The sequence below is a fragment of the Echeneis naucrates genome, chromosome 11, assembly GCF_900963305.1.
Source record: "Echeneis naucrates chromosome 11, fEcheNa1.1, whole genome shotgun sequence".
Taxonomy (NCBI): domain Eukaryota; kingdom Metazoa; phylum Chordata; class Actinopteri; order Carangiformes; family Echeneidae; genus Echeneis; species Echeneis naucrates.
This window is the reverse complement of record NC_042521.1, coordinates 19,001,821-19,024,119: the sequence shown is the minus strand read 5'-3', so window position 1 is coordinate 19,024,119 and position 22,299 is coordinate 19,001,821. Positions and strand designations below refer to the sequence as shown.

Sequence of the window (22,299 nt, the reverse complement as noted above, 5' to 3'; positions counted from 1 at the left end):
GGAGTCAAAGCGGAAGTTTAATGTTTCCAGTTCATAACCACTATCAGCTCTTCTGAGTCACTATGTCTCACAAACAAATAAACCTCATCGAAATAGTGAGGGATACCGATGTTTTACGTATTGGTGGAAGCGCTATTAATTCATTGCGTTTAATGTTTGGTTAACAATGCTTTTGCACGTCGTTTTATTTTTTAAAAAAGTATGCAGGTTTCCTTTACGGTTTCGCTTGACAGTAGGTACTGTTGTCAGGAAGCTATTTCTAGACGCACAGTCGCCATTTCCGGTTGTGCTTAAGTTAGAAGACTCCGCTAAAAAAACATCCACTTTATGCCGAATTTTAACAAAAAATAAAATGAAATAAATAATTGTAGCTGGTTTACGGGATTCAGTTATTATAGCAGGCTACACGGTCTTTACGTTTTAGCAACATTAGAAACGTAGCAGAACAGTAGAAATGGGAAATCGGATGTGCAACGATGAATTGGCAAAGAAGGTGACGTCTGAACACTCTTAACTGAAAACAGTGAGTAAACTTTGATGGACAACGAACAAAGACACCGATTTTAGGTGTGGGTTAGTTATCTGGCTTCTCGTCATCACCAAAAGGGTTTTATGACACTACTGCTGTTCTGTATGTTTGTAGTGTGTCACTGAAGATGTGGAGGGCAGGTCGTGTCCTTAGCCTGGGGCTGGCAGGCAGAGCAATAGCCAGGCTCCGTCCCACTCACCCAACAAAACCTTCGCCATCATCATCTTCCTCTTTTACATCTCAGTCCAACCCCCCCACCCACCTGCCCCAAGTTGAAAAACAGAGACGCAGACGAGATCGGGAGGAGGCCATACTGTCAAGTCGGCACAATGTGAGTAAGAAAGAAACGTCAGGAGAAAGAAAAGCTGCTTTTATTCAAGTTGGTGAATCATTTAAGACAAAACCTGGATCTTGTGGTTCTCTGCTAGAAATGTAAAAACACACTTTCAAGGGTATAACGCAGATGATAAATAGATAAGCAAAGTGGAACAATCTGTGAGATAAACGGGCCCCAGAGACAAACTACTCACAACTGACCCAAATATATTTCAACATTGATGTTTCCGTTTGCAGACGACTGAGGATAAATCATTGAAATGGAGTGAGAAACAGAAGATAGTGTACACCGCTCAATCACTTCCAGGTTCAAAGAAAGGTGACTGACCTCCTCTCATGTGCATCCCAGCAATGGTTTCTCTGGGTTGTGTTTGCATATATGCGAAAATGATTTTTTTGTTTTTGCAGACACCAGTTTGCAATTCCCATCCTCATACAGTCCAGAGTATGTTGAGTCCAGCTGGTACCAGTGGTGGGAGAAAGAAGGATTCTTCAGTCCAGAGCAGCATGTGAGGGTTTTATAACTTAAGAGAACGCCATGCTTAAATAATAATGTTTGGTAATAAACAAAAGCAATGGCCATTCCATATACAGCAGGTAAAATAAGTATTGAACACTTATGGAAAGAACTAAAGATTAGAGTTCATGGAAGAGGCGCACTTAACCTTCAAGACTTGAAGACTGTTTGTGTGAAAGAATGGGCCAAAATCACACCTGAGCAATGCAAATCAAATCAAATCAGATGTATTTGTTTAGCGCCAAATCATTCCAAAGTTGCATCAAGGCACTTTACATATAGAGCAGGTCTAGACCAAGCTCTTTATAGAATAATTTAAAGAGACCCAACAAATCCCCCGATGAGCAAGCACTTGGTGACAGTGACAAGGAAAAACTTCCTTTAAGGGGCAGAAATCTTGGGCAGAACCAGACTTGGAGGGGAAGAGTCTGTGAGACTCTTCTGATTTGATTTCTGATACTTTCTTTTTTAGGCATTGTCGAGATTTGAACACAGTGTGGCCATAGTGGTAATCACAAGGTCATCAACCTGTGTATGGGAGAAATCCTCATTTGAATTTAGATATGGCATTGTTGGGAATGATGACTGAATGTTCTCTTTAAATTTAGCCACAGCATCTTCAGATAAGCATCTTCTATAACTGAGTTTATTCCTCAGTGCTGTGCAGCCCATTAAAGTAAACTCAAATGTAATAAGGTAATGGTCAGTCAGGAGAGAATTTTGAGGAAAAATTTTTAGCTTGTTAATTTCAATGCCATATATTAGAACAAGATCAAGAATATGATTGTAGTAGTGAGTGGATTCAATCACATGCTGGGAAAGAAACTCAGAACTAAGGCTGTCGCTTTCTATATCAACATGCATCTTGAAATCTCCCAGTATAATGATTTTATCTGTGCTGAGTACTAACTGATATAAACTCAGAAAACTCTGATAGGAATTCTGAATATGGACAAGGTGGACGGTATACTGTAACCAACAGAACTGGTTCTTCACCTTTCCGGTTTGAGTTGGAAAGACTAAGAGTGAGGCTTTCAAAAGACCTGCAGCCAGATTTTGGTCTAGGGTTGATTAATAAGCTTGATTGAAATATTGCAGCCACCCCCCCTCCTCGACCTGTGGTACCAGGGATATGAAAATTAACATGAGTGGGGGGTGTAGCTTCATTAATACTGACATACTCATCCTGCTGCAGCCAGATTTCAGCTATACAAAATAAATCAATACAATGATCAATTTATGAGATCATTAACTAGTAGAGATTTTGATGATAGTGATCGAATATTCAACAGTCCACATTTGATTGCAGTGTTATTTGAGACCGAATTTGTGGCTGTTTTCATTTCAGTTAAGTTTTTGTTTTTAGCTCCTCTTCTGTTTAATTTGAGTTTATTAACTTTTCTAAATTTAGGTGGCACAGACACATAGACCTAAACATAGACAGAGACTCTATTCTATTTTCGGCAGGTGACGGCTCTGACTGAGGCGCAGAGGAGCGTGTTAAACTGCGGCTCTGCCTCCTGGTCTTGACTCGGGATTGTCAGGGTTTTGGCTTTCTAATAAAATCGGCCATATTCCTAGAAATGAGAGCGGCCCGGTCCACGGTGGGATTGATACCATTTCACCTAATTACACCAGGTCTCCCCCAGAAAGACTTCAGTGAATTTCAGTGTGTTGAATAATAGTGTGTTCAATAATTTATGGACAGCTAAGGTTTGATTTCCTTGCATGTGTGGGTTGCATGGGTCGTTACTGACATCTGGTGAAAATTTCATGTCAGTAGTACCTTTAGAAATATATTTACTGAGAAAAATGGTGATGTGTTCAATGCTTATTTTACGCTCTTTAAATAACTGAGCAAAAAGATTCCACTTCACTCTACCCGTTTCAGTTACACTGTAAACCATTATGATCAAAGAAAACTTCAACACAAAAACTTACATGCATTTGAGTTGTTTTAGAGCTAATTAGAACTTTGTATCTTTACCTCATGACTTGTGCTGTTTTTTTTTGAGCAGTAATCATGAAAAATATCCTCTCTCATCTATCTTCATTCATTAGTTTAACGACTGAAGTTAGTCTTTGTTAAAATGAGTTTAATATTAAATAAACTGAAGCAGTTGCGATGCAGCAATAGCTTTTCCTTTCATTTTAATCCCAGCTCACACTGGACGAGGGTGGGGTACAACCTGGACAGGTCGTCAGTACATCGCCAACACATAGAGACAGACAGAGGCAAACAACCACTCACACTCAGACCTACTGACAATTTAGAGTCACCAATTAATCCAAACTTTGGAGGGTGGGAGCAAACTGGCGTACCTGGAGGAAGCCCACACAATCACAAGGAGAAAGTGTGACCTCTGCAGAGAGAGGCTCCAGGCCCAGGAACCAAACACGCAAACATCTTGTGAGGCAATAGTGCTAACTACTATGCTGCCGTGCTGCCTGTGTTTTTGTTTTTTATTTCATTATAATTAATTCCTTCCTGACAATGAGTATAATGGAAATCTTTTATAAATTAAAAAAAAAATAGAAATATTGGAGCCATCTTTTGACCTCTATTATATCCAACCAAGGTTGACTGAGTTTGCAAATATCACTTATGGTGATGATGATAATTGACCTATGTCTCTTTGGCCTGTTGCTGTTGCTTGTCGTTGTCATGTCCTTACAGAAAAGGTTACCTCATGCTGTGGATAAGACCTTCATTCTGTGTATCCCTCCACCAAATGTGACTGGGAATTTGCACTTGGGTCACGCTCTGACTGTGGCTGTAGAAGATGCTTTGGTTCGATGGTAATTGACAACTTCACTTGCAGTTTGTTCTGGGAGATATCACTTGTCACTCTTGTGTCCATGTAGAGCAGTAAATTATCCATCTGTGATCCACCAGGAAAAGGATGAAGGGGTACAAGGTGCTGTGGGTTCCTGGATGTGACCATGCAGGAATTGCTACACAGGTATAATGACTTCTTTTTCCATCCAGCTGAGGTTTAAAGGAGTTTGAGGGTAAATTTTACATGTTTATATGTGAATTTAAAGATTGCATTTTCCGAGAGTTCACACTTGCTACTGCTATTTTACTTTAACAAGTTAAAAATAGCTGAAGAACTGACACGCCTTTAGAAAATTATTCAGTCTGAGTCCAAAGATTAATTCATTCATCTTCAACCGCTTTATCCGTTTCCGGGGCTGCTGGGCCTAATCCCAGCTCACATTGGCCAAGGGACTGGGTACACCCTGGAAAGGTCACCAGTTCATCGCAGGGCCAACACACAAGGACAAACAGTGACAAACAACCACTATGCCGCCATGCTGCCCGAGTCCAAAGATGTGTCCAAGAAATTTTACTAACAAGTAGTACAACAAAAAATTTGTCACACTCAACCCACTCACCCACACGTCCACTTCTCACACACACAGGTGAATGGGTGCTTAAATCAGCTCTGAAAATTATACCATCACCCATATTCCTGTGACCCAGGCCCAAATTATAGGGATTACACAAGAACAAAAAGCAATATTAAAAATATGTAAATTCCTACAAACACAAATTAATACGAAACCATTCATGGCTCTCAAACTAGCCTTGAAGAGATCCTTTAATCCACCTTTATTGGACACAGACACATATGTACCAGCTTTGCACACGGTGCACTCAGCCTCCCATATGTCCTGTACGGGTTGGTAAACTGAGAATTTTTTTCACAGTTCATCTGTGAACGTGCATTTGCGCTTCGGCATCTTGAACGCTTCAGCTGCACCACCAATGTCTGCTTTCTTGTTGTCAGTTTTGGAGATCCGCTCACAGGGCAGCCTCTCTGGGATTAAGTCACACGCTAACCTGAACAATGACATTATCATCAATTAATAACCCCCACCCCGGACACCCTGGACAGGATGTAAAAAGTGGACATGTCTGGGGAGAGACGTTTGGTCAGCCTAACATATTTGGTATGATCTCGCTGGCCAAATATAATTACACTGAGGGCCAGAGTGTGGCACCCGTGCTTTAATTATTCAATTCCAGTGAAGGGAAAAAGTCCACAATCATCATTCGATTCAAAACTGGATGAGAAATTTAATGAGTTAAAATGTGGACTATGAGGCTTCAGCTATTTTATTCGGTCAACTAAAATAAGCATCAAGGTTACAATCATCTGATGGACTATTGGCTCTTGTTTGCCTGTGCTTGTATTAACACACAGGATGGTTAGCTTTGACCTACAATCCTGTTTTCAAAGTGATCATACAGAAATATGGCAGATTTCACGCACTCACTCACTCATCCTCTACTGCTTATCCATTTCTGAGTCGTGGTGGGTGCTGGAGCCTATCCCAGCTCACACAGGGCGAGGGCAGGGTACACCCTGGACAGGTTGCCAGGCCATCGCAGGGCCAACATGCAGAGACAAACAACCACTCACACTCAGACCTATGGGCACTTTAGAGTCACCAGTTAACCCAAACATACATGTCCTTGGAAGGTGGGAGGAAACCAAGGGGAAAACATGGACAGAAAGGCCCCAGGCCAGGAACCAAATCCATGACCCTCTTATTGTGGGGCAACAGTGCTAACCACTATTCCACTGGGCTGCCCTGGCAGATTTAAGATAAAGCAAATTATTGATTCAGGTCGATAACGATTTGCCATCGTGGAGAGCTGTGACATGATTCAATGCTCTGTTTGTGAATATAAGCTGTGAGCATTTCTCTGTTGGCTGAGACCTTAAATTTATGCTTGATTTGGCCTTTCAGTGTCACTAAGAATGCAACTGCTAATTTTGAAACCAGAGATTTTTGCACTTGATCTTCAATGATTTCTGACTCCTAAAATTTAAAGCTTTGAATAACACGTGAAGATGTATAATAACATACATATCCTTCAATGCACATCAGTGACCTTACATATCCAGCGGTGTCCCAGGCTTATTCATTACTTTTTAGTGTAATCATTTGCAGGTCATGCTTTGGCAAAAATAGCAAGTTTTCTTAAAATTGTGTTTTGTTTTTTTTCTTTTTTTTTTACATTTGCATGTGTTTCGTTAAGAATGCAACTGCTAATTTTGAAACAGGATGTGTGAAAAGTTGTTTGATGTTTAAGTGGTGGATGATGATCATTATTTTCTCTTTTTCTATGTTCTAAATAATAATTGTGAGTTAATAACGCCTTCTATGTTTGACCTTTGGGCCTTTTTCTTTGCTGAACATGCCTCTAGTGTGTGTGTGTGTGTGTGTGTGTGTGTCTCCTTAACTTTTGTGTCTGATTCTGTGTTTTAGTCAGTGGTGGAAAGGAGATTGCTGAGGGAAGAAGGGAAGCGCAGACAGGACTTTAGCAGGGAAGAGTTTCTGCAGAAGGTGTGGAAATGGAAGAATGAGTAAGGCTCCACAGTCACATCATCACTTTATGTCCACACAGCTGTTTCCTTTGCTCACCCCAATGCCTGTGTCTCCCCAGGAAAGGAGAGGAGATCTACCATCAGCTGAGGAGATTGGGAGCCTCTTTGGACTGGAGCAGAGCCTGTTTCACCATGGATCCAGTAAGACCCATCACTCTTAGACTGACCTGTAATTCATGTTCAATGTATTCTAAATAGATTATTAATTGTTCATACAATATATTTATGTCTAATTCATATTTGACCACTGTCACCTTAAGTACAAGCTGCTCTTCTTCATTGAAGCGTCAGATTCACTCTGAAGATAGATGACTATGCTCAAACCTTTTGTTTAAACCCAAACATCTAAGTACAGTAAATTTTTTGGGGTTTTTCTTGTCAGAAGTAAAAACAAATATATCAGATTAAAATAAACCATCCAATTCAGGTGACTGTTAATGTCTGATTATATTTTGAGTGTGTCTGAGTGTGTCTGACTGTGCATTAATGTATCTGACTATGTCACTATGTCTGTGTTTTAACTGTATCTTAGTGTATTTGTCTGACTATATCTGTGTTTGGAACATTTGCTGTGTCTGACTGTGTTTTTACTCTCTGAATGTATCTCAGGGTTTCAGCAAGGCAGTGACAGAGGCCTTTGTCCGGCTCTGTGACTCCGGTTTGATATATCGCTCAGAGGGTTTGGTCAACTGGAGCTGCGCTCTGGAATCTGCCATCTCTGACATTGAGGTGATTCACCTGAGTTCAGTGTGTATGAAAACAGTGATTTTCCTTCTCTCTGGTCAGTCATGGTTCCTCCTCACTCAACTAGGGTGGCCCAAAGATCATAACACCTCACAACTTAAATGAAGCCTTGCAAATACAAGTAACAGTGCAACGCAACTAATTACAGAAATCTGCTGCGAATAATGACAATGGAATGGGAGTGTCTGCAGGGTACATGATAAAGTGATGAACCTGAGATTTTTGCACTTGATCTTCAATGATTTCTGACTCCTAAAATTTAAAGCTGTGCACGTGCAGATGTATAATAATGCATCCTTACATATCCAGCGGTGTCCCAGGCTTATTCATTACTTTTTAGTGTAATCATTTGCAGGTCATGCTTTGGCAAATACAGCAAGTTTTCTTAAAATTGTGTTGTTTGTTTTTTTTTTTTTTTGTTTGGTGTATTTTTTTTTTTTTTTTTTTTTACATTTGCATGTGGTTCGTTAAGTAGCAGTGTATTGAATTCTCATGGCAACTGTGTATATTCTATTTTGTACTTATTTTATTGATCAACAGAAGCCATTTCAATATCAATTTCACAACAAATCCCTAAAAATGAATCAAAAGCAACCACAGTTTAACATTAGAATAAGGAATCATCCTCCAGACATACTTTGAGCAATTTAGAAATGTAAAATGCCTGATCACTTACTCTACTTCCTGATTAAGAAACCAGTATCAGGCCTTAACCACCACTCACCAACATCTGCTTGTCAGAAGTCAGAATGTATTGAAGTCTGTGAAAATGGCCTTATTTCTCACTTTATTTGTTAGGTCAGCATGTCTGTGAACACTAAGAGTGTGGGTTTGTTGTTAGGTTGACTCCAAGGAGCTGTCTGGGCCAAGTATGCTGTCTGTGCCTGGTTATGAGAACCAGGTGGAATTTGGAACTATGCTGACCTTTGCATAACCCTACACTAAAACATGGAGGAGATGGCTGTCCAACATCAGGTAGAATGTCTTGACACTTGACTTGACAGAATTCATGTGTTTGTACAGTGGTGTGAAGGTGAACAAGAACTGCAATCATGTCATCGTAGCTGATGCCTGTGAAATGACACCACTCTGATGATGAATGAACTCTTGTTTCAACGCTCCGGTCAGCAGCAGTGTCTCACGGTTCATTTTGCAGTGATTGGTGCATTTCCAGACAGCTTTGGTGGGGTCATCAGATCCCTGCTTACCAAGTTGAGCTTCCAAGCTGGACTGACAAGGAGGAGGTAGGGCCTATGTGTGTTTAAAGAATAACAGTACTGAGTAATACTGGTGTCCCAGTATTTGTTCATTCGGTGCAGGCCCAAATAGAAAAAATGGGTAAATAAATGAAAAAAGGCCAATATCATTCTGTCCTACACTCTGGCATGACATTATGTGTGTGTATGAGCTCCCAGTTGTTGGGAATTGTGTATTGGGGCCCTTGGACATTAGAATAACTCTCCAGGAAATTAATGCAAGTTTTAGCTTTGAAATCGGGAGGATAAAAAAGCTGCAAAAGTGACCAGTTACTGTGTGTGTGTCTGTGTATGTTGTAGGAGCAGTGGGTCTGGGGACGGAGCGAAGATGAGGCTCGACACAGGGCTGCCCTCAAATATGGAGTGAGGCCAGAAGCTGTCACTCTCACACGGGGTAATTTATCATTATTTTCTCATCTTATCCACAACATGATAAAAAATCTAATCAAATTTACTTATATAGTGCCAAATCATAAAAAAGTTACATCAAGGTACTTTACACATAGAGCAGGTCTAGACCAAACTCTTTATGGAGTTGTTAAAGAGCCCAAACATATCCCTCCAAGGGCAAGCACTTGGCGACAGTGGCAAGGACTGGCAACTTCCTCTAAGAGGCAGAAACCTTGGGCAGAACCAGGCTCAGGGTGGGCAGCCATCTGCCTCGGTTGGTTGGGTTGAGAGAAGGAGAAATATGGGGGGCAGAGGCAGTTTGAAAGAGTTGCGGTAAGAGCGAGCGTGAAGGAGGGGGGGGGGGGTTGGTAGAGGGATGGAGAGAAAACAAGAACAGGAGAAGAGAAGATGCTATGGAAAATGCAAACAAAACATATAGGGATTGCTACCTGGTAGTTCTAAACATGCACTAGTAAATATTAGTAGTATGGGAGAAGAAGAGGTTACAATGGGAAGTTAGTAGTGTGTAATGATAATTAAACATAACTTGCAGCACCATGTACTGAGGTACTTTTGGATGGGGACAGGAAGAGATAGGACAGGAGGGACAAAACACAGACTACAGGAAGAGACAAAGGTAGAGGAGATATGTAATGTTGTAATGCATACGCAAGGGGGAAGAGAGAGGGAGGGGTGCTCACTGCAACCCCTAGCAGTCTAGGCCTATATCAGCATAACTGAAAGAAAAAGAGTAATTAAGCCTTTTTACCTGCAGGCTTTGTCATAAAGGAAGGTCTTAAGCCTGATCTTGAAATCTGTGACAGAGACCGAACTCCGGACTGATACTGGGAGTTGGTTCAATAGAAAAGGATCTTGATAGCTGAAAGAGCTGTCTCCTGATTTACACTTGGAGACTTTAGGATCCACAAGTAAACCTATAACCAGAGAATGAAGTCACATCCCGGGACAACAAGGAACTATGCACCCTCTGAGATAGGATGGAGCTTGGTCCTTATGAGTTTTGCATGTTAGGAGAAAGTGTTCTGAATCAACAGAAGGTTTTTCAGAGAATTGTTGGGACATCCAGATAGTAATGAATTACAGTAGTCTAGAGGTAACAAATGCATGTACAAGTTTTTCTGCATCCTCTTGAGACAGGCTGTTTCTGATATTTGTAAAAATAGAATAGGTGCGATAAGACTGTCCTACAGACAAGTTTTATATGAGGGGAAAAAGCACATATCCTGATAAAAAATGATCAAAGATTCCTAACAGTAGAACTGGAGGCCAAACTAATGCCAGAGTGGTTACATGATCAGAAATTGCTTCTCTGAGGGGCTTACAACGAGCTTCAATGACTTAAATTTTGTCTGAGTTCAGAATGAAAAAGTTTCAAGTCATCCAGGTCTTTATGAATGGACTGAACCCTATGGAACTCCATGATTAACTACAGTGCGTGAGTCAATGCTAACATTAAAGAAGTGATATCTGTCTATGACAGTATGATAGTATGATTAGAACTGACTTAGTGTGGCTCCTATGAGAATATTATGGTTGATGGTGTCAAAAGCAGCACTAAGCTCTAACAACACAAGTATGGAGGCCAGTCCGTTGTACGAAGCAATTAGAATGCTGTTGGTAACTTTTACCAGTGCTGTTTCTGTGCTATGACGTAAACCTGACTGAAACTCTTCAACAAGCCAGTCCTATACAGATGTTCAAGAATTTTGGAAATGAAAGTGAGGTTAGATATGGGTTTGTAATAAGCCAAAACATCAAAAGACATTAAAACTCTCCTCAAAAGACCTAATGTGTTTTGAGGAGAGTTTTAAGATCTGCAAACTCAAAACTCGACTGTGTTACATAACCTGGAGGTAAACTCACATTGATCCGATCCAGAATATACATGTTAATTAGATGATTTAGATGATGAGATTATAGAAACTAGCTTGGAGAGATTTAAAGATGAAAAAGATTCCAAATACAAAGCAGGAGTTACAGTTGATTAAGAAGCTGCTGCTCCCTTTGATAGGGAACTGCTGCCAATTGTAGTTGGAAGCTGTTGAATTTTGGCTCTGAATGTTAAGATTTTAATAGTAAAAAAAGCCCAAATAATCACTGCTAAGAGTTAGAGGAATCACTGGTTCCACTGCTATGACTGTCATACTGGCTATAGCTCTTAAGAGAAACCTGGGCTTGTTCTTGGCTTCTTCTATCAGTGCTGAAGTATAGGAGCTTCTAGGAGCTTTCCTCTACATTACTTGAACACCACTCTCTATCCTATTTTCATGACTTTTGCTTTAAGACAAGGACATCAGTCCTCTATTGACTTTAGGCAGTTTAGCAAATGATGACTGTATATTCTCTTTAAATTTGGCCACAGCAATTTAAGATAAACATCTGCTAGAGCTGAATTTATTCTCAGATGCTTTGCAGCCATTAATTGTAAACTCCAAAGTTATTAGGTAATGGTCGGAGAGAGGAGGACTGTGCGGAAATTTTAACTGGTCAATTTCAATACCATATGTTAACACCAGATCAAGAGTGATTGAAACAGTGAGTAGGTTCATTCACACTCTGGGAAAAGCCAACTGAGTCCAGTAATGACTTAAATGCAGAACTAAGGCTACATGAATATTGAAATCACGCACTATAATGATTTTATCTGTACTTTTATCTGTACTGAGTATTAATTATGATAGATTCTCCGAGAACTCCAATAGAAACTCTGAGTACAGAGCAGGTGGATGATATTCTGTAACTAGCAGAACTGGTTTTAAAATTTTCCAGTTTGAATGGGAGAGACTGAGGTTAAGGCTTTCAAAGAGCTATAACTAGATTTTGGTCTAGGATTGATTAATAAACTGGAATGAAATATCTTAGCCTCCCCTCCTCCTCGACCGATGGTACGAGGAATATGACAGTTAACCTGAGTGGGAGATTTACATTCATTTATACTGATGTACTCATTCCGCTGAAGCCAGGTTTCAGTGATGCAGAATAAACCCATAATATGATCAGCGATCAGATCATTAACTAACAGGGATTTGGATGATTCTGATCTAATATTCAGTACGCTACATGAAATTTTTGTAACATTTAGATCTCAATTGGTGGTACTTTTGATTCCAATTTAGATCTTGTTTTTAGCATATCATCTGTTTACTTTTGGTTTAATAGATCTACAAATTTTTGGAGGTTGTGGACAGCAAGTTTGTATAGACTATACCAACTATAAACTATAGTCTATTCTATTGTAGGTAGGCAGCTGCTTTAACTGAGGTGCAGAGTGTTAAACTGCAGCTCTTCCTCTTGGTATGGAATGTCACGGTTCTAACTTTTGTAATAAATTCAATCAGAATCACCCCCTCCACGATGTCATCTCTCCTAATTAGAGCAGCCATAATTTTATTGTATGTATATATGTTTGATACAATGACAATAAAGGATATCTATCTATCAGTTCTCCCCCAGAAAGTCTTCCAGTTATCTATGTGGCCCACAATGTTTTCTGAACACCACTTTGACAACCTGCAGTGGAATGATGACTTGCGGCTATACATGTCATCACTGGCCAGATTGGGCAGAGGGCCAGAGAAAAGTAGTGTCTGGAATCATTTTTGCTAAATTACACACCAACTCCACATTAATGTTGTGGACCTCCGACTGGTGTAGTCGGGTGACGACATGAGTTACAACTTTACTTTATTCATATTTATCCTTAGCTATCAGTTTCAGTAAGACTAGATGTCACACACTCTGGCCCCAGGGATGCACTTAAGTACGGCCACCCTAACACACTGGAAAACACATCACATAATCACTGATGGAGAGTAGATGTGTGAGCTAGTGTAAACAGAAATTAGATTGTCTAGATTGGTTAGTTATAGGATCGTTAAAGGCAGTTTTAGCATTTTAGCATCCAGAATGTTACTAAACAACAGCTGCTACTAAGATAACAAAGTTACACTTCTGAAACACTTCAACAATTCATTCTCCATATTGTTTCACCACTGGTAGTCCCAGCTGATAAGATCCAATCAGGGAGTGAATGACATGACATGATGATATGTCATGGTTGCTGAAGATGAATGCAGGGAAACGTGGAGAGGAGAGTTTCAAACTGAAACATAGAGGAAGGAAAAATTTAAAACTAAAACATGTAAGAAGCAAAGAATAAAAAAATTTAAATAGCTAAGTGGACAGAGAATTTTTGCAACCCACAACAGTCAAGAAAGAGATGTTAGTCGCTGACTGACTGAATGATGACATTACACCATTGGCTGTTTGCTTCTAGTCCAGGTGTACAAACACCTCACAGGAACCAGATGAACTTCAGCTAAAAGTCTGAATACTTATGTCAATATGATATTTCAGTTTTTACTTTTTTATATTGATAAAAGTGTATATTAAAGTGTATATAAATATACACATGTATCTCTTTGACTTCCACCTGCATTGTCCCTGTGTTAGACCCTGATGTCCTAGATACATGGTTCTCCTCAGGACTGTTTCCCTTTGCCATGCTCGGCTGGCCTCAAAAGGTACTGCTCCTCCTCTAATTGCCCAGAGTGCTTCATAAAAAGCTGCATCCCTTTTGATATAATCCCAGTCTTGTTTCCCACAGACTACTGACCTTCAGTGCTACTACCCCAACTCCATGCTGGAAACAGGCAGTGACCTCATCTTTTTCTGGGTGGCACGGATGGTAATGCTGGGCACAGAACTTACTGGACAGCTGCCCTTTAAGCAGGTAGATGAAAAACCACTGTATCCGTCACAGTGTCATCACTGTGATCCATTACAGGGTCAGCCCTTGCTGCTGTTTTCCTTTTTTCTTTACCCTGACCTTTCTCATCCTGTATTCCAGGTTCTGTTTCACTCTCTGGTGAGAGATAAATACGGCAGGAAAATGAGTAAATCTTTGGGAAACGTCATTGACCCATTAGATGTCATACATGGAGTCTCTCTGGAGGTAGGTAGGACCTGGGTCTGGTCCAAAAGGTATCCTTGTTAATGACTTACTGATACTATCACACTCTGTGGATGGACTGGATGGTGATGCTTTTTAATATGACATCATCAGTATTAGAATCGGCGCAATCTACAAACAATTTGTATTTAAGCTCTCACAGCAATTAAAGGTCTGATTTTTATTTTGTCGTCCAAAGCTGTTATTGATTCGGGCCCACACCCTCCTTACTCATTACAGTAAAGCAGTTTTGGATGATAACATCGCAAAATATCTTCTTAATGGTGTCAACACTACACTAGGGAAGTTAAAATATGGAATGTTTAAGGACAAAAAAAAATCTCAATGTAGTTTTACATCTCCTCTCTCAGGCTTCACTCTGGAGCTCTTGTGACAACAGGTCAGTGAAGAGGATCCAATGAAAAACTCAGAAAGACTCAGAGAAGGCAAATACACTGCAAGGTTGGGTAGTGGGCCCCAGTGGGGCTGGCTGAAGGTGGTGACTGCTTTGTTGTAACACCACAATGTTCAAGAAGTCATGAAAGCCTGTTTTAAGGCCCACCTTCTGAACAAAGACCAAGCATTTCTCTGTGTACTAAGAACTTTGATGCTTTTAACATAGAACCGAGACCTGATTTATAATCAAAGGACACATTGAGTTGTAACAATATGGCGCTTTAAATGAATACAAATTCCAGAAATGAAAAAAGGAAGCAGGGATTCAATTCATTAAAATTTAGACAGTTTTCAAAATAGACATATGATTTAGTGTGTTAGTGTTAGCATACTAACACACCAGATATCTGAAGATATCAAAGTCCAGAGACAGATGCTGTTTTCAGTGTTTTCATTGGATTTTTTTTATAGTGGAAATGCAATTTAAACCACAAGGGCTAAAGATTTTCTGCACAACGTCTGACAGCTGAAAGTGAGTCGTAAACATCCCACTGAGACTGATTCCTAGAAAGACACTTTGTTGTGAAACCTTTTTTCCTCCTAGAAACTTCAGCAGAAAGTGATGGAGGGAAACCTTCACCTGAGGGAGCAACATGTTGCCATGGAAGCACAGGTCAGTTCCATTCCCTCCTATCTCCTTTCTGGCTGACTGAGCATGCTCATTACTTCCTTTCATATCTTTTTGCCCCATCTGCCTCCCCACAGAGGAAAGACTTCCCCAGGGGGATTCCTCAGTGTGGGACTGACGCTCTGAGATTTGCCCTTTGTTCTTATAAGACACAGGGTGAGTGACTCTCATCTCTGCTCACTTTGTCTGATGAGGAAGACTTATTGTCAGCACTCACAAATGTTATTGTGGTAGGAGAATTTGTGCCTCAACTTTACCCTGACAGAAAAGTGAAGGACTCTAGTTAGGAACTCAAATGATAAGAGCACAGATTGGTTTTCACACTTCTTTTGTCACTAACAAGTTGCCTGTTCCAGTCTTACAGATGAACTGAACAACATTGTATCAAACATTGAACTAGTTTCAGTGTTTTGTGCAGTTATGTCAATTGTCTTATGTATGTAAGTATGTTAAAAAAGTATGTTCAAATGTGAGTCTAGTTCATATTCTATCCGCTGCCTTTGCCAGGAAGGGTTGACTCCTAATGGGATAATGAATGCGTTCAGCATATTTGATGTAATTGCAGACACTGTGTGAAACCTCAGTGCTTTATTAATATCAACTGAAAAGTACCCTGAACAAAAATATAGGGCACTCTTATCCTTAAGATATACACACACCCAAACATACAGACACCTATCATTGTGCCATTTGTGTGCTGCCAATGCCTCATGTTGGAGTATCATGCTTGAGATGATCTGGATCTGGGTGTGGCACTTCACAGAGCCGCTGGAGCGACCCATCAATCAACCATTTGATCATCCATTTAGAAAGAAATATGTCATACTGCAGGAATAATGCCTTTCTGTTAGTTCTCAAACTTCCCCTCATCCACATTGTACTTCAGAATAAGTAACTTCATGAACATACCAACACTGGTAACTTATACTTGTCCACTAATGAGGAAAAACTTCTCACTGTGAAGGTTTATTCACTCTCACATTGTGTGTTTTGTTTCTTGCTCTTTATTAGGAGAAGACATCAGTCTGTCCATCTCTCAGGTCCTGAGCTGCAGACACTTCTGCAATAAGATGTGGCAAACACTGAGATTTACACTGGGAGTGATGGGTAACACCACAGCGCCAGTGAGAACATTGAAGGAGGTAAAGCATCCACAGAGCCAGTTTGGCTTTGTTTCTTTCAGTAGGTGTATTCATTTAGCTCTACTGTTGAAGGAAAAAAAGCTTGCGTTGATATTAAAGAGATATTAGAGCAAAACAAAACCTAGCCCAGGAGTCAGATTGACTATTCTGACTGCAGTGTGTGTTTTTGTGTATGTGTGTGTGTGAGAAAGAGTGGTGCATTTGACTGAAAATCTGCTGAATTTCTTCACTGCATGTCAAAACAGGAAAACAGAGCTGTTCATCAAAACAGCAGCACTTACTGTCTGAGTACAGCAGGTGGTGAAGGGAAGGCCTTGCCAAACCCTGCAATAACACTACACACATTAAACAGGATTGTATAATAACAGATTTTCAGCTCTCATTGAGCTACATAATGTCCCTGGGGGGGTTACTATTTAGTTGAGGGGGAGTTTCTTCCTCATCACCTCATCTATATCTCCACACTATGCTGACATTCAGCCCTTTGTGGTCAAGATGGATCCATCTTGGATTTCAGTAATGTGAAAATATTGCTGTAGAAGTAGAATGGTTAGCCTACACTGGCATAAACACTGAGAGCAGGTGGAACAGCTAGGCTAAAGTTCAAAGATAGACAGATAGATAGCTGTGTTGTTCTGCTGTCACTCCATAAATTGAGCTAGACTAACTACATTCTATTTTGTGATTAATGCACAGATGTTAGATTGATACATAGGTGAAAATGTCACTCTCAATCTACTAAATTTGCAGATATTGAAATGGTGAAATAGTACTTAAATAAATTAGGAGAGCAGTTCACATGACATTCCAGGAGCTATATCTGTAATTCAACAGCAAAAGTGGATAAAAACATAAATTATTTTAGGCTGTCTGTTCATATCTTAACTTGCGTAAAAATCTAATTCATCTGTCAAAAGAAGAATCAGAGTAACAAGCAGACATATTGCTCCAAAAAGGACTAAGTTAATTTATGTGTAAACCATGCACATTCACTTTTACATTACAGCTAGTCATTTGACAGATGGGTGGCATACTGAATCAGGTAAGACCTGATTAAGGCAAATTGGCTCAGTTGGGAGATAGGATAAAGATGGTGAAAGAATAAAAAATATCTGGTCATCAAACATGAAACCCATGTTTCATGCAGCCTAGTTTGGGGGTGAGAAAGGAAGAAGAGATGACCCAGTTCAGTCTTGGGATAGCTTTATATGAGAGATACCCATGTAGCCATGTGTGATGGGTATGTTGTGGGTAACTCGCTTTGTCCAAGATACCAACACACAAGAGTAGGGATAGGGATGTGGTGTTTTACTGTTTTACACACTGAGGTCTGATAAGGAGCCATTCATGTGAATCAGGTGTGTTGGAGCAGGAAACATCTAAAACATGCAGGACAGTAGCTCTCCAGGACCAGAGTTGGAGACCTGTGGTGTAAACCTCTGGTGTAAACCATGGACTGAGTTGTATTTATGCCACTTTCCACAACCTTTGTAAAGTGGTGGCCATCCATGGTCAAGAAAACTGTAATGTAGCTTTAAGCTAAAATTGTTATGAAAGATATCTTGATTCTGCTTATAAATATTCCATGTGTGTTAATGTTTTATCCTTTCAAAATTTTCAGACAACTCCTCTGAGCAGCATGGATCGATGGATCTGTTCCCGACTCTACAGCACAGTAATGCAGTGTGAGCGTGCTTTTGAAACCTATGAGCTGCACACCATCACATCTGCCCTATACTCCTTCTGGGTCCACAGCCTGTGTGATGTCTACATGGTGAGAAGAACTTTATTCTGGCACTATGGGTGCATGTTACTGTCATCACAATGAGACAGATTAAAAAATTAGATATTTACTAATTTCCTTTGTATAAAAATTAATCTACGCATTGTTTAAAAGAGATGGATGATGGATGATGGATGATGACCTGATTTATTCATGAAAATGGGATGCTCAGTAACAGGGTAGCAAAGATTGAGGTAAACAGATTAACTTATAAAGCAGTTTTTTTTTAATGGGGTTGTGATCCTTTTAGGAAATGTAGTAAGGGTTCGCCATTTTCTCTGCTGTCTGTGTTTGTCCTGTAGGAGTATCTGAAGCCTGTGCTGGCCCAGCAGGATGAGGGAGCAGTGGTCCAACCTGACATGGAGCACACTGGTAGAACGAGAGAGGTGGCCTGCAGTGTCCTCTACCATTGTGTGTCTATGTCCCTGGCCTTGCTCTCCCCTTTCATGCCATTTATTACTGAGGAGCTGTGGCAGAGACTCCAGCCCTACAGACCTGCAGGTGCTGCCCAGGCCAGCCTGTGTTTACAGCCGTACCCCAGCTCCTCTCAACTGGTAGGGCAACAACCATAAAACCTCCTCACAGCCATAACAAGGGTTTACCTTCACCACATTTGCACAGTTACAACTATGTAGGGGTCATATTAACCACCTATTTCTTGGCTATTCATTCATTTTGACAGACTAGAGCACCATTTCATTGCTTTGACACAACATGCTGATCCATTGTATTTTCAGTATTTGACATTCAGATTGTATGGCACATTTTATTCAGAACCCCACGCTGCCAGTAGGGATCCTGGACCAGATGTTGAAACATTCCTTGAGACTTTGCTCCACTTTCCTGGTGTACAACATGTCAGAGTGGTTAACTGGATTCTTGTCTGGAGGCTGAACTGAATTCACTGTCATATTGATGAAACGATCTAAACTTTGTGACATAGAGCATTATCCTGCAGGAGGTAGCTATTAGAATTGATTATTTGTGACTATGAAGGATGAACATGGTCAACAATAATACTGATACCAGGACTGATTGGTATTACAACCCCAAGTGAGTCAAGAAAATATCTTCCGAACCACCACAGGTCTCGAATGTTGACTTGAGGCAGGTTGGAACCAAACTCTTAACCTTCATCTGCTGTTTAACTGTCCAGGTTTGGTGATCCTGTTTCCACTGTGGTCTCAAGTTTCTGGTCTTGGTGGCAAAAAGTGGAACTTGACATGGTCTCTGCTGTTGTACTGAATCCACCTAAAGGTTGGATATGTTGTTGGCTGTGAAGCTTCTCTGCTTAGCACCGTTGTACAGAGTTTGGGTTAGCTGAGTGACTGTAGTCTTCCTGTCCATCCTTCCAACCATCCTGTCTACTCTTAGTGTATGCTTTTTGTTTCAGGCTCCATTCTGAGGTAAAAACTGTTGTGGGTTAGTGAAAATCCAACAGCTTGACAGAAACTCAGTGTAGCAACAATCATGTCACAGTCAGAGTCAGTGAGTCACATCTGTCCTCATTAACGGAAGCTCCTCACCTGGATCTGTAGGAGGTTACGCATTAAACTGCTGCCACTTGATTGGCTCATTAGATAACTGCTGAATAAGCAGGTGGAGATGTGCTCTTAATATTTGAACTGATGACTGGTTTTCTCAGCTGTTGAAGGCTTTGCCCGTTCTCTGACTGGCTACATTTTCAGCTTCCCTTAAGTTTTAGCTGATGCATTGTTTTTTTTATCTCTCCATCCTGACAGGCTCACTGGCATTTCCATGAAGAGGAAAGAGATTTCCTGCTGGTCCAGGAAGTGATTCGAACAGCCCGCTCACTGCGAGCGCAATCTGGCATGACCAACGAAAAACCTGCTAGTAAGTTATTAACAGCTGAAACCATTTTGTAAAGCATTTCCAAAAACAAAATGTCAGGAACATCCAGTAATATTGTGATAGATGATTTATCGCCATGTTGCTTGCATGTTTCAGTGTGGGCAGTGTGTTCATCCAGCCAGGCCCGGGTCCTTTGTCACTTCGCGTCAGCAGTTTGGACATTAAGCCGGATATCCAACCTTCACATCTACTGTCCTCATGGTACTGACCACCTCCACTCCTCTCCTCCACCTAAAGAAAGCCTTGTTGGTGTGGTGGACCACACATGCCAGCTACACCTTCACATACAGGTAAGTATTAGTTTCCTTTATATGCCCAATTATTTTTATTGTCCATGATAGTGGACAAGAAAATAAATTTAAGTGGGATTTTTAGAGCAAATTATTTTATCTGCTATAACCTTATGACCACCTGCCTAATATTGTGTAGTCCCCACCCATCGAGGTCTGGACTCTGCTAGACCTCTTAAGGTAGGTTGGGTTGGGTTGGCGAACTGGTTGTTTTTTGCTTGTTTGTTTTTGTTAAGAAGAGGAAATTCGTTTTCACTGTCAGTTACAGTAGAATGATAACAATAATCTGTCACAAACATGTTTGCATGTTAACGACAAAAATAAGATTAGATAATAATCTTTTCATAATTTCTAGAAATTGTAATATTAACCTAACCTAGAAATTGCTATCTAAATTCGGAATTAAAATGCAAACTGGAGTTACTGTATAAACGATCCTTGCACATCACTGTACAAGTTTCACAACTACTGGAAAATTTACCAGGTGATGAACACTTCATCTGATGTACAGTATGTGATTTCCTCTCTCAGAGCAGGAGGGGTGTCAACAAACAGATCCTGCAGCTCTCAAAACGCAGAGACAAGCTTGTTCTAAAGTTAAAGGAAATCCTCCACAAGGTCCAATCCTCTGACTACCTGACCAAGGTTCCTGCTCATGTGAGGCAACAGATGGACAGTAAGGTGAGCTATGAACATTCAGGTGAAGAGAAGCTGATGTTGATCATTTATAATTGGTTACTGCAGTGGGAAAAGATTTATGCATAAGGTCTTTAGTCACAGGACCCTGCTCTGAGAAGACTAAGAAATTATGAAAGTATCAATGTCTTCATCTTAGAATTAATTGTATTTGTTTTACCATGGTTCTACTTGATGGTCTAATTTCCCAGCAATTGTGCAAGTTTTGTTGTTGTTTGTTTATATATATATATATTTTGACCCTTCCTTGTGTTTAGCTCTCAGCCATGCAACAGGAACTGCAAACCATTGAGGACCAGTTGAAGGTGCTTCAACAGACTCAAGTGACAGATTAACTGCAGCATGATGTCACTGTGTGGATGTCAGAGATGATCAGCTTTATGAATAATTTATAATGTCTGTTCCTGAGATTTCTACGTTGAATATATTGTTTGCATAATGCCCATAATGTCACGGTCAGACTTTGACACTGCAGGACTCCATGGTGTCCCTAACAATTCACCTGTGGGAGGAGCCGCAGTTATCAATGGAAGGGGACATGTACATGAACATGGAACATGTACATGGAATTTCATTAATGCAAAGATGCTGTTATGGAGATTTTGACAGGAATGTTTCTGTCCTGTCAAGAATTGTGTGTTCACTGTTTTAAATACAATAAAGAAAGAAAAAAGAAATCCCTAAATGTGACAATGTTTGTTTCTTTGTTGGCGATAGGGTTGTGGAAGCCAACCCCCAGCAAACCTCGTTCAATCCTGGAAAGATCACCAGTCAGTCACAGGCAAACGGACAGCCCATCGTGATCACATTTGCACTTACAGGCAATTAAGTGTCACCAATTTAGCCAACATGCAGTTGTAAACTGAAGCACCTGGACTGAGCCCATGCAAGCACAGGCGAATATAAAGTCCACACCGGAGTAGATCCAAGTCACATGAACCACAAAATTAATGAAATAAGTTATAGTTAATGTGGGATAGTAAATACATTGAATGAAATGTATATGTAAGATGTACAAGAATGTGTATAAGAAACTATCTGCCCCAATGGTACATTTGATTCATAGACCATAAAAATAAACAACATTAAAGCCAACATTAAAACCAAACAACACCTATCCAGGAAAAAACTATGTTACAAATATATAGTTTAAGTTCATGCTTGGTATTTGAGCAAGAATGAACAGCTGCAAGGTCAATATGGAGGTCAATGTATGAATGTGAGTCCAACACAAGTGATTTTAACAATCTGCACATAGTGCAATTTTATTTCCAGGCCAACATGAT

General features: G+C 40.3%; 1 protein-coding gene across 1 annotated transcript; it reads left to right on the top strand.

Moving 5' to 3' along the window:
- The first annotated feature begins 271 nt into the window (after window positions 1–271).
- Window positions 272–21,679, top strand: vars2 (valyl-tRNA synthetase 2, mitochondrial). Its single transcript, XM_029514442.1, is given in 24 exon segments — window positions 272–523; window positions 644–860; window positions 1,103–1,184; window positions 1,274–1,374; window positions 4,060–4,181; window positions 4,279–4,345; window positions 6,666–6,763; window positions 6,844–6,925; window positions 7,394–7,513; window positions 8,370–8,503; window positions 8,685–8,772; window positions 9,085–9,178; window positions 13,648–13,718; window positions 13,802–13,927; window positions 14,045–14,149; window positions 15,147–15,215; window positions 15,308–15,386; window positions 16,242–16,372; window positions 17,994–18,146; window positions 18,458–18,709; window positions 19,898–20,009; window positions 20,124–20,317; window positions 20,849–20,998; window positions 21,271–21,679. Coding segments are annotated over 23 exon segments (2,712 nt in total). The 5' UTR covers window positions 272–523; window positions 644–656; the 3' UTR covers window positions 21,349–21,679.
- The last annotated feature ends 620 nt before the right edge of the window (window positions 21,680–22,299 follow it).